This window comes from Triturus cristatus, chromosome 1_2 (assembly GCF_964204655.1).
Source record: "Triturus cristatus chromosome 1_2, aTriCri1.1, whole genome shotgun sequence".
Classification (NCBI taxonomy): domain Eukaryota; kingdom Metazoa; phylum Chordata; class Amphibia; order Caudata; family Salamandridae; genus Triturus; species Triturus cristatus.
Genome location: NC_140580.1, coordinates 832,554,421 through 832,571,083, shown reverse-complemented (window position 1 = coordinate 832,571,083; position 16,663 = coordinate 832,554,421). Strand labels below are relative to the sequence as shown.

The 16,663-nt window shown below is 43.5% G+C and overlaps 1 protein-coding gene across 18 annotated transcripts in view; it reads left to right on the top strand.

Annotated features, from left to right (window-relative positions):
- HSPG2 (heparan sulfate proteoglycan 2) overlaps positions 1-16,663 on the top strand; it is a 903,404-nt gene that overhangs the window by 326,858 nt on the left and 559,883 nt on the right. For all 18 annotated transcript variants that reach the window (XM_085608925.1, XM_085608919.1, XM_085608917.1 and 15 more), the window contains 3 exons: positions 923-1,086; positions 1,587-1,766; positions 13,416-13,612. In XM_085608925.1, coding sequence (XP_085465051.1) covers positions 923-1,086; positions 1,587-1,766; positions 13,416-13,612 — 541 coding nt within the window. The remainder of the gene's footprint in view (positions 1-922; positions 1,087-1,586; positions 1,767-13,415; positions 13,613-16,663) is intronic.

Genomic DNA, 16,663 nt, shown 5'->3' with positions numbered 1-16,663 from the left:
GACAGGAGCATGACGTGCCTGGTGACCTGGAGTCATTGGGTAACTTTAGTGGCAACCCCATCAATTCCTTGTAGTTCTGATTCGTTAAAAGTCCTGGTGAGGTCAGTTTTATTTGTATATTTAGAAAGACAAAACCTTCCAACTGCGTACAAGGCCTACCCTACAGGCCTTCCCTCTTGGTTTACATCGCTTCAGGTTCTTGCTTCTGAAAGTCAAAAATGCATCCGATGGGTTAATGGATCATGTAGTAACCCATTATAAGTTTGGTTGTTTTTATTTATAAATATATAGAGATATGCAACTCAAGTTTCAAGTCCCAAGTTTTTGCAAGGGTTATGTAGTTTATGGGTTTTGCCATATGTGATGGGGGCAGTCAGTCATGTAGTTTGTTCTTTTATAGAGTCATGGTTACATGGTTTTTCTTCTAGCTGAACGTGCGCACTGCCTTGATTTAAAAAAAAAAAAAAATCTGAAGTTTATATCATACGCTTGTTTCTTACTGCTCAATTCAGTGTGTCTGTTTTTAAAGTTAGATTGTTTGAAATTGCTTCATTCAGTCTCCAAGCATTATAGTTTGGGTTTGTTTTGCATTCTTATTTCATGATTTTTCATGACTGGGGTGGTGGATTTGTATTCCCAGTGTTTTTTTTATAATAGATGGTGGTAGCTTCAGAGGGGACACCATTATGATGGGTTTCTAGTTGAAAGGGAGACCCCTGAAAATGGAGGGCTTTCTTTCAGATTAAGAGACGTCTTGTGCTTGTAACAACAAACATCTTATCATAATATAATTTTATTGCCAAGCCTGGTGTGGTGTTTAATAACTTGATGAAATGGATGATGGTTGAAATATGTTCATAAAATGTGATGCTTAGTCACATGTTCCTCTCCCCTTTTTCCTGGTCTTGTGTGTCTTTGTTAGGTACAAATGTATCTGTGCCGTCGCATGTGGGTGCCCCACTCCTGTCCTCCAACCAGCTACTGATCGACCCAACCCTGGAGGAATTTCAGTTGGTGGACCTTTCCCGCAGGTTTCTAAGTCACGATTCCTTCTGGACGCTGCCACCACAGTTTTTAGGCAGCAAGGTGAGGAGTATGCGCATGGACAAGGGAAATTAGTTTCATCAGAGTAGCAAGATCTGGGGTGCTGCCACTAAGTGTTTCGTACATTTTAAATGATCCCCTTCCCAAGTCCTCTCTGGTCTTGGAGAGTCCCAGAGGTGGTCTCTTGGATTAGGAATGGCAGATGAGCACATTAAAACAGCCCTGGAAACATATGCAATAATTTTTATTGCAACTAACCGGCGTATCTAGTGACTGAATCAGTGCCAAAATGCTGCTTTCTAGCTGGTTTCATTGTAGCAGCCCCTTGGGAAATCAGTCACTCTCCTTGACAGACTACTTTGCCTTCGCAAGAGCCTAATGTAGAGCTGATTAGTAGACTCTTCTGTAGCTGAGCCTCTACGTTCTTTCCAAATTTGGCTAGTGTCAAATTGAAGTTACTTTATTTCTCTTGGAGAACCTCTATCCACAATCGCTGTTCTGTTTTTGAGAAGCATACTCTAATTTGTGCATTTGTTTTGCAGGTGGACTCCTATGGTGGATCTCTCAGTTTTAAGGTGCAATACGTGTTGACACGGGGTCAGTCTGAACCTGTGCAGAAACCAGATGTGGTCATCAGTGGCAATGGGCGCAAGCTGGTCTCTGTGGTGCAAGGGCCTACCCGTCCGGCTATTGTGAACCAACGCAGAGTTCAATTTACAGAGGTGGGTGCAATAGGGACTCTGGCTTAGAGGGAGGGTGGCGTTTTATTATGGTGCACAACATTATGTACGTAATGCTGAAGGATGTCTCTAACCCCAATTGATTTGAAAAATGTCAAGTATGAGCCAATCTCAATATTATATGAATACAGTGAATAAATGAGGACAACACCATTAAACAACTGTTTATCCCAGCTCTTTTATTTGCTTGCAAATAGTGAAGTGTGTGGGCGAATTCTGCATCTAATGGCGAATTGACGTAAGTTAAGACAATTCAACTTTTTAAATATATATATATATGAAACATGCGGCTTTGACAGGTTTGACTTACTCTGCTTCAGCAGTAAATGAGTGTTTTGCAGCATGAATCATTTTTTGGATTTACATGCTGTGCATATATTCCTCCATCTAGTGGTTGTGTCTGGAATCGTGTCTTATCTCTCTCCCTTGTGACATTGGACATGTGCTCCAGAAGTTCCTGTGTGTGGTCTCCCTCTTCAGATTCTTATTTCTGATGTTGGCTTCGGAAGCATGATGGAGGAACTACAGATATTTTCTTCAGTCATCGAAAAGCAGATGTTTTTTCCACCGAGAAACACCGAAAGTCATGGGAAGAACAGTACTCAAAGGCCAGAGGATGGGAGTCTTCCCAACCCCTGCGGGAGATCCCACTGGAGAGCACCTCATGGTCTGAGAATGCAGAGGCATGGAGAACACTCAGTTTAAATTTTGTCCCAACTGCCATTATAAGTTTGCACAGAGGGGCACCCATGTGGAGTGTAATTTGTCTCCCTAAAGACCACAGTGCTGAGGACTGTGAGGCCTGCACAGAATGTGTCCCAAAAACCTTAAAAGCAAGAGTCAAACAATGGCTGGCACACCACTCCATTGCCGATGCCCCAAAAACCAGGAGTTCCTAAAGGACCTAGGTTTCTAAGTGAAGAAGAAGAGGGGACTGTCGAGGAAGCCGAACGTGCAGAGAGTCGGAGACCAAAGAGGGCATCATTGACTTTGAAAGCATAGAGGCTGCGAGGAGAGCAACAAGAGACACTGAGAAGGCCGAGTAGCAGAAAGGCACAGGCTCTAAATCCTCGAAAGTCCCCTCCGCATCAATGTTGAAACACTCAACGACTGAAGGTTGACCCAAGCAAGAAGTTGACATGGCAACCCTCCTGCAGCCAAAGGATTCTGCATCCCTCCGAAACCCTTGGAATTGAGGAAGATTGGTGATGACCGACCAGACACTGAGGTTCCCTCAATACCAGAACCACACGAAGAAGAGTGGGAAGAACTCGACTACAAAGTGGACAAATTCGCCATGCTTGAAGGACAGGGTCAGGTTGATGATGCATGACAGGATCTGCAGGCTAACTCCCCCCTGAAGACCCTGCCGCCAACTATCCCTCGAGGCCCTTGTCTCTGGACGACCTTTCCATGTGTAATGGAATCAACAAGAGGGAAGCAGACGCATACACGGATCAGCTCGAGGAAGAGAGGGAGGAATCGTGCGTTCTCCTTGAAACACTGATGCTATCCCAGAAAGCAAACCTCTATCTGCCAATGCTTCCCAGCATCCTGGACCAAGGGAAGGAAGCATACAAGGGCAGAGACTCCATTATAGTGGCGACAGCCAGAAAGAGAAACAAGACACCCACATCAACTGGCCACCACCAGAAAAAGAGAACAAAAGAATAGATCGGATGGGAAAGATGATGGAAAGGGAAGAAGCTATGCAATGGAGAATTGTGAATTAGAACACACTTCTTAACTGCCACTGCCACCAAACATGAAGGGAGATGGAAGGCCTCATATAACACCTTCTGGAGAAGTTTACAAAGAAGGCCAAGACAGTGATCCAGAAGGGCAAGAACATTACCAACTCCTGCCTCAAGTAAGCATTGGATGCAGTAGACACTGCTAGCAAGCTGGTGTGCGCAGGTACAGCCCTCAGGAGGCACACATGGATGAGAGTTTTTAGATTCAAGCCAGAGGTGCAGGCATCAGTGATCAACATGACATTCACAGGGGAAGCCCTCTTCGGAACTGCTGTAGACGAGGTGTTACAGAAGATCAAGGACAAAGTCATGGGTGCTTTGCAGTTCAAGTGATCCTTCAGGAGAGGGGAAATGCCCAACAGGAGGCCAACAGGCATGGGAGGTTTCTCACCAGCGGCACAACAGCAAGACTTCAGCCAACAAACCACCTACCAGTCCACCGAACAACAGTGGCAGCATCCAGCGAGACAGCCCTTTTGCAGGAAACCAAGAGGTAGAGGTCAGCCTGCAGATGGGGAATGGGGGGGGGAAGCAAGTGATTTTCCGTACTTGCAACTCCACCACATAACACACGGTGTGAAGGAGAATAGTAGGTTTTCTCCAAGCTTGAAAGTCAGTCACCTATGACCAATGGATTTTAAACAGATGACACGGTTACTGCATAGAACTCCGAGACACTGCCACCCTTTCCGCCAAAGCAAAGACCATTAAGGGAAGAAGAACTCATACAATTGCGGCAGGAAGTTAAAGATCTTATCAAAAAGCAAGCTGTCGAAACAGTCCAACCCCCTTCCCTCCAATACCAAACTACTGCAGATTTAGGGAACTCCTCAAATCCCACCTGTTCTGATCTTCATCTTTCTCCTGATCCCTGCTTCCGCAACAGCGCCGAGATGCCCCCAGGTGAGTTGTGTGTTATATTAAATATACATAACATAACATAAGAATACTAGACTTCAGATACCTAAACAAGTTCATGCGAGCACAACACTTCAAGATGACATCTCTACAAGAGGTAATCCCACTCCTAAGGGAGGGAGATTACATGCCCACCATAGACCTAAAGGACACCTACCTAGACATACCAATGAACCAAAGGCACAGAAGGCACCTCAGATTCTTCTTAGACTAGGTGCACAACCAGCTCAGAGTGCTACCCTTCAGCATAAAATCAGCGGGGTTCACAAAATGCCTAGCAGCAGAAGTGGTACACCTGAGAAGACAGGTAATACACATCTACCCTAACCTGGACAACTGGCTGGTGAAGGCAAACTCAAGGCAAAATTGCCACCAAGACATGCAGCCATTGCCACGCTACAGTGTTTCCGCTAAACCATAAACTACTAAAAAAAATCATCCTTGCACCTGGAGCAGCTGAGCGTATTCCTGGGAGTGACCCTGGACTGGAGGATAGCACATGCATACATGGTACTTGGACCTCCCATAGATGTCCAGAGGTCAGATCATACTACTGCAAGACAGAAGAGTATGCCATTGAGAGCCAACCACACTCAACCTGGCAGCATGGCTCATGAGTACCTAGAATTTAGACACCTTCACCTTCCCCTCAGGATAGTGGAAATCCTTAAGGAGTCAAGAATACCGAGGCCACAGAAGTGCTGTACAGAAGTGGGTCAGATCCATTCACTGGTGCAGGGACCACAAGAAGCTAGAAGCGAGGATGGAGAACAGTACGGTGCTAACACACCTCTCACTCCTGCTAGACAGTGACCTGGCCTACGCGTAATTAAAGGTCCACTTAGCTGCCATAGTCTCATACATGATAGGAATGACCGGGAACAGCTTCTTCACACTACCTCTGATGAAAAGATTCCTGGAATGGTCAAAAAAAGAGGGGGGCCAGCGAGGTGGGCACCAACACCACTGTAGAATCTCATCATAATACTCACATGACTGATGACAGAACCATTTGAGTCCTTGCATAAATCAGAACTGGGGTTTACAACTCTAAAAACGGTGTCCTTGATAGCGGTCACGTCACTTCGCAGGTTGAGCGAGCTACAAGCACTTCCATCCTGGGGCCATACCTTCAGATTCACAAGGACAAGGTAGTACTAAGAACAAACATGCAATTTCCACCAAAGGTAGAATCACAATTTCACATCAAACAGAGCATCAAATTACCGGCCTTCTTTTAAGAACCAAAGTCACAGGCGAAAGGGCACTGCACACCCTGGACATGCAGAGAGAACACAGGCTATCTACAAGAGACTAAAGCAATAAGAAAGGGGAACCAACTCTTCAGCTCCTTCACCAGGGCCAGCAAGGGTACACCAGTCATGAAAGAGACTATTGCACAATGGATAGTGGACACAATCTAAACCTGTTACACAAAAACAGGGAAAACCTTACCTACACAACCCAAGGTGCACTCAACACGAAAGAAAGGTTAAACTCTAGCATTTCTGGCAAACTTACACTTTAGCAACATCTGCATTTGCCGCAACATGGTCTTCCACACACACCTTCACGAAACACTACTACGTGGACATCCCAAGTAAATAAGGACTTACCACCAAACGGTGGTCGCCAAACTCCATGGAAAAAAAGAGAAGAAAACAAGACATGATTCTGGACCCAACCACTAGAAGGGGGAATAAATGCACTGCATGTGAATCTCATAATCTTTAGGCTGCAAAACTACTCCTACGGGTAAGTAAACATTTTGTTATTCCCTTGTAAAAGTTTATTCAGAGCACCATTTGGGTGCTTCTATGAGCAACTGACAGGATAGAGGGAAAGAAAGAGGAAGGGCGGAGTGTGATGACTGGGTGGCAAAGTGAGGGACACAGCATCTCTGATGGGGTGGGATGAGTAGGAACAGAGTGTGCATGTTGAATAGAGGTTGGAGTGAAGAAGAGGCAGAGCGCTTCTGTTGAATAGGCGCAGGATGAGGAGAAGCTGGGCATGTGTGATATTTGAAGCAAAGAAGAGGCAGAATGACTGAGATGAGTAGTGCAAGAGTATGTGACAAAACTTTGATGAAATGACGAGGAGGAAATAACGAAGCACCATGTAATGAAAAGCAAAAAAGGCTGAGTGGAAGCAATGTGATGGGACCTGTGAGACTGGCGAGAGACAGTGAGGAAATGTAGAGTGCTTGTGATGAAGAGATACATTATGAGTAGAAAAAGAAAAAAATTCTGAATTGGCTGGGATGAAAGATTGAGGAGGACAGGAGCATCTTTGACAAGAATGGGGATTGAGACGGAGCCTATGACAAATGGATGGATTGGAGGACCAGAACCATAAAACCGTGATGAATGGGAAGAGCTGGTGGATGAAGCATAGTGGTATAGAGAGCTGGTTTATGAATGGAGGTTCGTAGTGAGGAGAAGAGAGCTGGATCTTTGATAAATTTGAGATTGAAAAGGAAGAAGCTGACAGAGCTCTGCAGATAGGATTCCAAGGCTCTTAAGGGTGATGAAAGTGATCAGGAGAGCTGGGACTTGAGAGCATGTGTAAGGTGGAGCAATACATTGAGGAGAAACCACATCTTGGATGAGTAACTTTACAAGATATCTGCCATTCCCAGCAACCAAGATGTATGAGATGCAACTGGTTGACAAGTCCTTAGAGTAATGTGTGCTCATTAGAAGTATTTTGGCACAAAAGGTAATATTGATTGACAGAGGGGACAGATGCTCGTATTGTGACCCAGTGCAACTTGATCAATAGAGCATTTCAGAGTCACAAACTTTTGAAAGTTTTACTACCCTCCAGACACCTCCTACACTCACTGGGCAAGTTGTCTTGATTTTTGGAACTGAAAGCACAAGACCTCTTTAAAAATTAAAGCCTTGACCTTAGATTACACCTCAGAAATTTGCATGCAAGAAAGAGCATGGCATGTTTGTAAAAGGCCCAATGAACCACGCACAGGTCATACAGTGGACTCTGCAGAAGACCGACAGACAGATGATGGCCAGACATGCTCCTCACTCGGTCTAAGCAAGAAGGGGAATGGCCTCTGCAGATTGATCATTTTAGGACCTTGCCAGGGTATTCTCATGGAGACCCAAAAGAGCACCTAAGCTGTTATGTCACAAGTGTTATGTCACACGTGTTTAGGGCATCCCATCCCTTTCAAAAAGCAATTTGTTTGGTATGTATCAATATTTTGTAAACAACATCCAGTTGCACAACATTGAAATTTCACAGACTCCTAACCTTGGGTGGCAATCCAATTACAAAAGGGAAGGGGACCGTGTGCAACACCTTACCCTTTGTGAATGTCTTTAAAAAAGAAGTGGTTGATGGGAGTAGACAGTGGTCAAGAGGTCTATTCTCAAACAAACTTTTAGGAAGTTTACAACGTTTTTTTTTTATGCAGCCGCGATTGCTTCAAGGAAAACAGCCTGCATTTAAATAAATAAACAGTGACCACAGACATGCTGGTCTGCTGTCTCCAGCAGGCCACCATCCCTGTGATGGCAGCCAGTGGTAGTGAGACGAAATATGCATCTTACCTTATGAATATTGATAAGAGGCTGGTTTGGGACCCATTACACTTCAGATTTCTTTTAAAGAATATTTTAATAAATTGGTCTGTTTGCAAAATTCCACACTGGTCTCAAAAACACTGGTCGCAATCTGCAACCAGTTTTTGTGACCAGCGTTTTGTACATCTGACCGTCAGTCGCGGTTTAAGTATTCCTTGCAAACTGGTACGTGCTGCTGCCAGTGACATCAGTTATGCTGTAGAATACTGCTCCTGGTGTCTTGTGATGGAATGGCGGAGCATCCAGAGTGTCTTTTTCCACATTATATTGTGCATTAATTGTGGAGCTTGTTAAAACTAGTTTCCATGGACACTTCAGGGATTTTGTCTAAGAAGTATTTATTAGACAATACTTAAAAAGCTTTTAACATCTGAAAATAGTCCTTAGCATTCTGGTTTATTCCGTATTGTATCTGAATATCCTTAAAAAAACATCAAAATCCAGCTTCCAGTGCTCGCAGAATGTAGTAACTGGGCTGTCGTTGAGCAGGTCGACACAGTATTCTCTTGCCCATTTTCAGCAATCTCCTGTGTCTGTCAGGAGTGTAAATCTGGCCTCTGTTTAAAAGAAAAACCAGAAAAAAAACAATCAAACATTTCCCACTACATCTGCCATTTGTTTTTCAAAAACATTCGCCTGGAAGCAAACTCTCCTTAAGGAGTGATGGGGGTTAAGGGTCCCAGATTTCCATAGTTCAGATGGTTTCCCTGAACCAGTCCATGCGGAATCTAAATCCCAAATAAAAAGTGGTAGAGGCTTCCTATAGTGGTTCCACTTTCTTTGTGGTGCGTTTACGAAGAGAATATGCAAATATTTCTACTGCTTTTGTAGAGTTGCTGAAAACAAAACCTCACCGAATTTATAATCCAGACTCCCCGCCTACTAGTCTGCAGGATCCTCGCCAACTGTGTTTCTGGCTTGATTCTCTGTTCGAAGCTAGTCACCATATTAGAAATTTGGCATGCAATTCATTCCCTGTACCTCTATCACTATTGAATGTGCAGTGTGCCATCACACCAACAATAATAGTATGGTATATGTCAGCCCCCTTGAGGATTTTGGATAGTTGCAATATCACATTGTGGCCAATAACAGTTCAGAATTTGAGTGTAGACTAACCACAATTGAGTTTCGCCTGCTTCCCATTTTACCTCTCCACAGTAGTAGCTCCGGAAAACTACATCCACATGTTTACGTACACATGGCAATTGCAGGTACTGTGCCAAAGATCTCCTTTGCAGTGCTTGCTGCACATCATTTGTGTAGTCTATCTCTAGGGAAAGGACACAACTTCCCACTCCCTCGCACTTATTCTTTTGGCATCAAGAATTGGATGAATGCCTTCTGAAGGGGGTGGAAAGGCCAGGATGCGATTCCTCCTAAATACAATTTCACAAATTTGAAGTGTGAATATCAGAGCGAAGAGGCCATCTGTTGACTATATTAACTGCTCAGATTTTGACGTTATTTCCGCTCCAGAATGATTTAATTGCTTAGGTATTTAAAATTGTCAGAAAACAAATACATTTTTATATGGGAGTCTGTGTATTCTACTACCAGAGCTGTTTCTGCTTTGGCTATATTTTCAGCAACTGCAGCAACAAAATAATTGCCTGTTGGCGTGCTCGTGCTCCACATTACATTGTTGTGCCAGAGTAGACTCTTTGTGTGTTCCTTATTGCTTCAATTGTTAAGCTAACCTGTGAGGAAAGTGGGTGGCTTCCCAGCAGGACACTACCCCTTAAAGGTTAATGACAAGGAGTCTGTGGCTTCTTTTACTTGCCTGACGTGAGAGTGACTGTTCTTCACCCGTAGCAGCCTTTGAGCGGAACCAGTCTGTCAGGCCATCTCACTATCCGATTACATGCCTCCCCATTTATGGTCATGGCTTCTGTGCTGTCAGAGTAAGTGTGATATTGAGCCTATGTTTATTAAGCTTTCATTTTCACATAGTGACTTCTCGTTCTCAAGATTTTTCTTTTACAGTGTTGATATCTTCCAACACTGCTCTACCATTACCTCATTTAATTTATGTTGCTTTGTCATTGCCTGGTCGAATATACTTCAGGACTCCTCCTTATTTCCATTACATTCTTAACTAGAACTTTGTCCGAGGGTTGAGGTTGGGGTGAGGGTGGTGATTTGGGTCGGTTGGTAAGAAGTGAGGAGAGCTAAAGGTTATGACATAGTGTTGAGGAAAGCTTTCTTTCTTCATTAAGTTTACATAGATGAGCTAATAGTGGTCATCAAAAAGTGAAGCAGTAATGATTGTCATGGTATTGATTCTTGAAGGATTACCTGAATGTTTTACTGCTAATGTCTGCATTGTAAAGGATAGATTAAATGTTACATGTAACAACATCAGAAACAAGCGTCGACAAAGCCAGTGGTTTGGCTTTAATGTGTCAACGCATGAAATCCTGTGCATTCATAAATGCTGTGCACATGCGTTGCATGCACAATTGCTGGGTATAGCATCAAAGCCTGTCCTATAAGGTTCCCCAATGTTAAAGGGGGGTGGGGAGTAGAATGAAAAAATTACTTTCTGTATGGAAGTCATAAAGGCGAATTGGTTACCATACGTCTAGAAAATGAAGGCCAGCTATAAACTCAATTTGTAAAAGTGACTGTATGGTGTGTGTTTGGCTTTAACTTCTCTTGGCCTGCTTATTGCTGTTTGATTATAGATTGTGAGTCACCGGCAAACCTTCAATTCAGATGTTGTGTAGACTGTTCTGCAGTGCTAAATCTCATAGGAGAGCAAATTTCCAAAAGGAAACATCTGTTTCCTTCCCTGGCAGTATGTGTAGGGGGTTGGCTGTTTCAATACAATGATTTCAGCGTTCAGGATCTTAGTGGGAAGCTACAGAATGAAAGTCTTCAAACCTCATTGGCTGCTGTTGTCCAGCAATAATCCTGGTATCCAGTAATTAATCACTTTTTTAACATTGCTAAAGCCTGCAAGCTTGTCTGAACAGGGGGGGGGGGGGGGGGGGGTCCTCATCATGCAAGAGCAGCATAGATTTCCTATTTTTGACGCAGTGAGTGGTGCTGGGAAGTCAGAAAAGGTTCCCAAAGGAGAAATAGATTGCTGCATATCGTGTCTGGGGATTGAACTACAAATAAGTCACCCAACAGCCTTTGGGGATTAATTTACCAAATAAGGAAAATCGCCTGCATAAATCACTGACACGTGGACTGGGGGTGGTCTATGTAGCCCATTGAATAGATGAATCTTTACGAAAACCTGAAATTTCCATTTTTTAAATTTAATTTATTTGCCTGTGGGTGTATTGCAGATCGTTGTGGGACATCTTCCTAACCACAATTTAAACCTAGTCACTGCTACCTATCCTGGACCATTACTTTTGTGCAAAGGTGGGTGGTTATCAAAGCGCTTGGACTATATTTCAGATGATTGCATGCTTTAATCTGAACCGTTGGAACCAAGAATACTTCTCAGCACCCATGTCCAGCGGAGATCACCTGTGTTTCAGATATTCTTGTGGATTTGTCCAGCATCAATTCACCAAGCTAGTCCTTGGTGTGGAAGATAGGATGTCAACTATAATACTATCCATGGAAATAGATTTTGCCCTGAGCTAAGTTTCTGACTTGATTTTGTGTATAGTATAAACCTAAAACTCAACATACTCTGCAACCAGGACTTGCCATCTCTGAGTTTATGTATATGGTTAAAAGTGGCAATTGTGGTCTATGAAGTGTTGCATGTTCTGCCCTTATGTGAGTGTGGGTTTGCTCTTTACCTGTGGTGTTCAAGGGAGTGGTCCCTCATATCCTCTGAGGTGTTGAGATGCTTATCGACCTTGGGTAATCAGGCTCCCACGGCTTGGTGCTGGGGGTTCACTTTTACAGCCCCAGCGATTTGAAACCCTTTTACGGATTGTGAACTTCACTGGACCTGTGCTTCTGTTGGTGGCAAAACCCTGAAGGCAAATGGACAGAAAGCCTCATCAGTGGTTTTCAACTTGTTGACCACCGCAATAGTTTGTCTCTGCAATGTTATTTGGAGCATGGGATGTTTTCAAAAATAGATTTCCTTTTATCACTAAAAGTTTCATAGCTGCATCATATGAATAATTAATTTCCCATTTAATAGCCTTTTAGAGCTCATTGCAAGTTGCTTGTAATCTCCGATTGCCAAAGAAATGCAGTAAAGCAGACCTATCTGGATTATGAATAAATTGATACATTTGGAGGCTCTAGCAATTTTCCCAGGGACTGCTGCTGTTCAAACAAGCTGAAATCCTCAGGCAGAAATGGGGGCAATTATGAGGAGTAGCCCTGGTAATGGGATGTGAAGGATCAGATCCCTGATTATTCCCACTTTATTCCTGGACCCATGGTATCCAGCTCTTAATAATGCAGTTGTTCTGGCCCCCAGAGTCACAGAGCCAGCCAATAATGGTGACTTTAAGTTCAGGAGTACCAATCCCATAGCTCACTGTCGAAACTCCACATTGTCATACATTTTTCAAATGCAAATTTGATCAGCTTGCACAACGATGAGGCTAATTTAGCCGGAAATGAAAAACAAAAGAATACAATCTCTAAGTTTTCCCAATACGGAGTCGCATGTCCAAGAAACGATAAATGTGAGCAAATCTGGCTTTATTTTGTCTCATGAGCTCATTTATCACAAGGCCTAGCGCTAATATTGGTACTAATCTGGTTTACTGAAACTTCTTGTACCCAGGTTTACAGATGCTATCTGTTTAAGTTGTACATTTGAAACGCCGTTAGTAGAGTCCAGCAGTAAATTGGAAAGGGATGGTGAGAGAAAACCAGGAGTAAGGGAAAGCCCGCCAGAAGAGGGTGAGAGTGAACCTGAGCTGCAGCATTGCTCGGTGTGGGCATTCAGAGGGAGGCAGGAGAGAGAAGGGGTGCTGGAGCGAGAGACTGATTGTGCGTGTACTCTGTTCGCAGAAAGGCAGGAGTGCACTCCCATCAAGTGCTAAAGAAGAATTAAACTACAGAAAAATAGTTGCATGGCATCAGCGGTCAAAGGTTATTCCTTAACCAATTAAAAAAAAAGATAAAGAAGTTATGCTTAAGGAAGGGATAAAAACAAAAATCGGAAGGAAACCACCCAGTAACGGCCAGAAGATTGAGATAAACACAAAAGCCATCCAGTCATTAGCAGAAGGCTGACTCAAAGCCTTCAGTTCTGTATTGTATGCAATGCAATTTGGAACAGATAATTTTCGCTGTCTATAGCTTGATTGTAAAAAGGAAATTACTGCTAGTGATACAAGCCACCTGAACTTTTTCACAGACCAAGTCTAGGGGTATTTCCTATGTATGTCTGACATTATCAATCTGTTCTTGCACAGGAAAACTGGCGTCATGAGTCCGGTGCGCCAGTGACCCGAGAGGACCTGCTGATGACCCTGCAGAACTTGGACAGCATAATGATCCAGACAGTATACGACAATAAGATGGCAAGCGTTGGGCTGAGTGATGTGGCTATGGACACCACTACCGTGGAGTTCACCAGCCTGGGTAATGCCCATAGCGTGGAGGAATGCAGGTACTATGTCTACAGTTCATTAGTTTGAAAAGTTTCAAGGTTAATGGAAGGAACCGTTGTGGGTGGGCTAAGTGAGACCAAAGTGTGCATTTATTCAGGTTAACCCAGCACTGAAATGATGTCCATAACTATTGAATGTGGGAAAAGGTAACCCATCCACTTTTGCATTCCTTGGCATAAATAGACAGAGGCTCTTCAGTGTTAAAGTGCTGATTGTATTCAGGTACTTGTCTGCAAACAGTGTAATTTAACCATGGGAAATCTTGATAATGTATTAACAACATTGCTATTGAACCCTCTACTTTTTAATTTGTTTATGTAGTTTCCAAGAATCCGATGTACTAAGATAGGTTGCAAAAAGTGTTGCAGATGGCGCTCAGACTGTTTGACTTTGCAATGCAACCCAAGTACTGATAAGTTGCATTGCTAAATCTGTAGTTGTTGGGGATCGTAAAACAACTTGCCTAATGCATATTAATTAGGCAAGTTGCAATTTTCAACCACTCGTGATTGGTTACAAACCCACCAATGGTGGCCAGCAAGGAAAAGTCTACCATCCCTGTGTTTGCATTCCCTAACATGAAACATCTTTTTATATCTCTGCTAGACAGCACGTGTGGTCTCTTTGAGACATTTTGTTTACAATCAATGGTTTTACAGCCTCCCATAGCTTACCATTGGTCAGCTTCAGTGTCTCTCTCATTTGCTTCGTTCCCGTTTGTGAAGGCATGCATGCATCATGTCCTCTTCTTGTGTTTGGCCCTCCTCTGGAGCATGGACCAAGTACCTATGCCCTTTAACTACTCCCTTTTTTTGGAGTTATTTTTGTATTTGTGTTCAAGCATTCCATTCGAGTGCTTGTGTTTTCAGGCATTCTCCCATATCCCCGTCCATGTTGCTTTTTTCACCCTTCCACCCCGCTGCCCCTGTTCGTTTCTTCTACACCTCCGCAGCCCATGTTTCATCTCATCCCCCACAACCTGCCCACCTTCATTAGTGTGGTCTATTTTCTTGTTAATTTTTTTGTTTTGTTCGGATATCTTTTGTGTGTGTTGCTAGAATCCTCTCTGACAGGGAGCGGGGCGGGGGAGCTGGCGCTAATCAGTGCTAATCGATGTGGCTCCTTTGTGTACAGCAGTTGCTCCTGAATGCAAAAGCAGATCCCTGTCTGTCTGCTCCCTCCCATTGTCGTGTTGGTTCCCCTGCTCCACTCAAAACAGAGTGCTAGGAGGCAGACACCACTGACCGCATTATAGTGCTTTTTGTTTACCTTCTGCCCAACTGCTCTCCACCCACTCCCTTATTGTAGATTGCCCGCCCCCTGTGTTATTCCTTGTCCCACCCCTTGTGTCAGACAAAAAAAGTGCTATGACCCAATCGGTGCTGACCAAGCTCTAGTGTTTTTTTCCAGGACTTTCAGCCATGCTGAACAGAAGCGTTGCTGCTATACAACACGACTAAAAAACATTGACAACACCAATAGCGGTCGCTTTGCCTAGACCAATTGGCTGTGCCATTGCTTGTTTTATAAATAGCCCATGTAAGCAACATGGGCTGCTTTATTTAAAAAAAAAAACTAAAAAAGAAAGAAATTCTTGTTTGAAAAAACATCAGAAGGAATAGTCAGTGGTCCACTGGACCGCTGCCCACTCCCCTCCCTCAAGGTTGTTGACACTCGTGGACATTTTTCCCTGCAAATCAGTTATCACCTACTTTGAGGTGTGGTCGCAAACCACTGATACATGCTATTGTGATTCAGAATGGATCACTAAATTAGTTTAGTATATATAAAAAAAAACTTTTGTGGTCACAAACTCTGATTTTGTGAATTGCAGGAGGTTGAGACTGCAAAAGGAATTTATACATCTGGCCCGGACGGCCAAACTTAACAGCGTGAATCTCATCCTCCCAAAATAGGTAATCCTGTTGTTTTAAGCAATACCGGTATTGGCCTACAAAGGTCACTAACCGTTTTAAGAACATTTTGAGAATCTGATTGTATGACAAACAAGCATTTGCAATGCAATAGGTCTCACTTTTACATGAGTTTGAGCAATTGGCATTGCCAATGACAATGCCTTTTATTTATATTTTGGTTTATGAAACATAAATAAAAGGCATTGTCATTTACAATGCCAATAGCTTAAACTCGCGTAAATGCGAGACCTATTGCATTGCAAATGCTTGTTTCTAATGCTTCTGGGTACAAGAGTGCAGTTTATCCTTCCTACTACTCCTTTGTAATACTTAGTGATGTGCTTGAAGGTTTGGTTACTTTATCTTGACACACTCTGACACCCAATAGACAGAGTAGTTGGGTGTTCAGGTATCATCACTGAAGTCTGGTTTTCTGTCCGAGGCAGCAAGGAACAGTAGGCAAAGTGGGTTTTCTTCCTCACTCGATCTTTTTCTCTCCCCATCTTTCTCTCATTCTCCATCTCACTATGTTTCTATTCATCTGTCTTTCTCGTGCGGCTCTTGAATGCTGCCGTCGTCTTATCAGCTATCTTTTCTGCCTTTGTGATCCTTGACCTCACAGGAAGTAAAAAAAGCGCTCGCCATAGCGCTGTTTATACTTGCATTGTGCTTTCATTTTCAGTGAAAGCGAAAGCAGGATACAAAAATAAACACACGGCGCCCTGTCTCCTTTTGGGAGGACCATCAGGACTGGATCTCAGAGGCTTGTTTACATAACACGCCTCTGAGATAAGAAATTGCTTCACGACAGCCGTGAAGCAGGAGACCCAGTCCGGATAGGCCATCCCAAAAGGACAAAGGGTGGTAACCTAGAAGCCTCATTTTCAACGGGAAGCCACAGTTTACCATAAATGGTGACGGTACCAAATGAGGGGTGGGGCTTCAAGCCCCCTTCTGAAATATACTCACCCACAATATGTCTCGCAGACGCGAGCAGCGATGCGCGCTGCAACGCAGGTCTGCGAGAATTAAAAATATAAACAAGACCAGAGTAGAAAATTATGGCAGAAAATCAGGACTCACTAAATGTACCAAAGAATGTATGCACCCCAAGCTGTATATTTCACTTGTGTT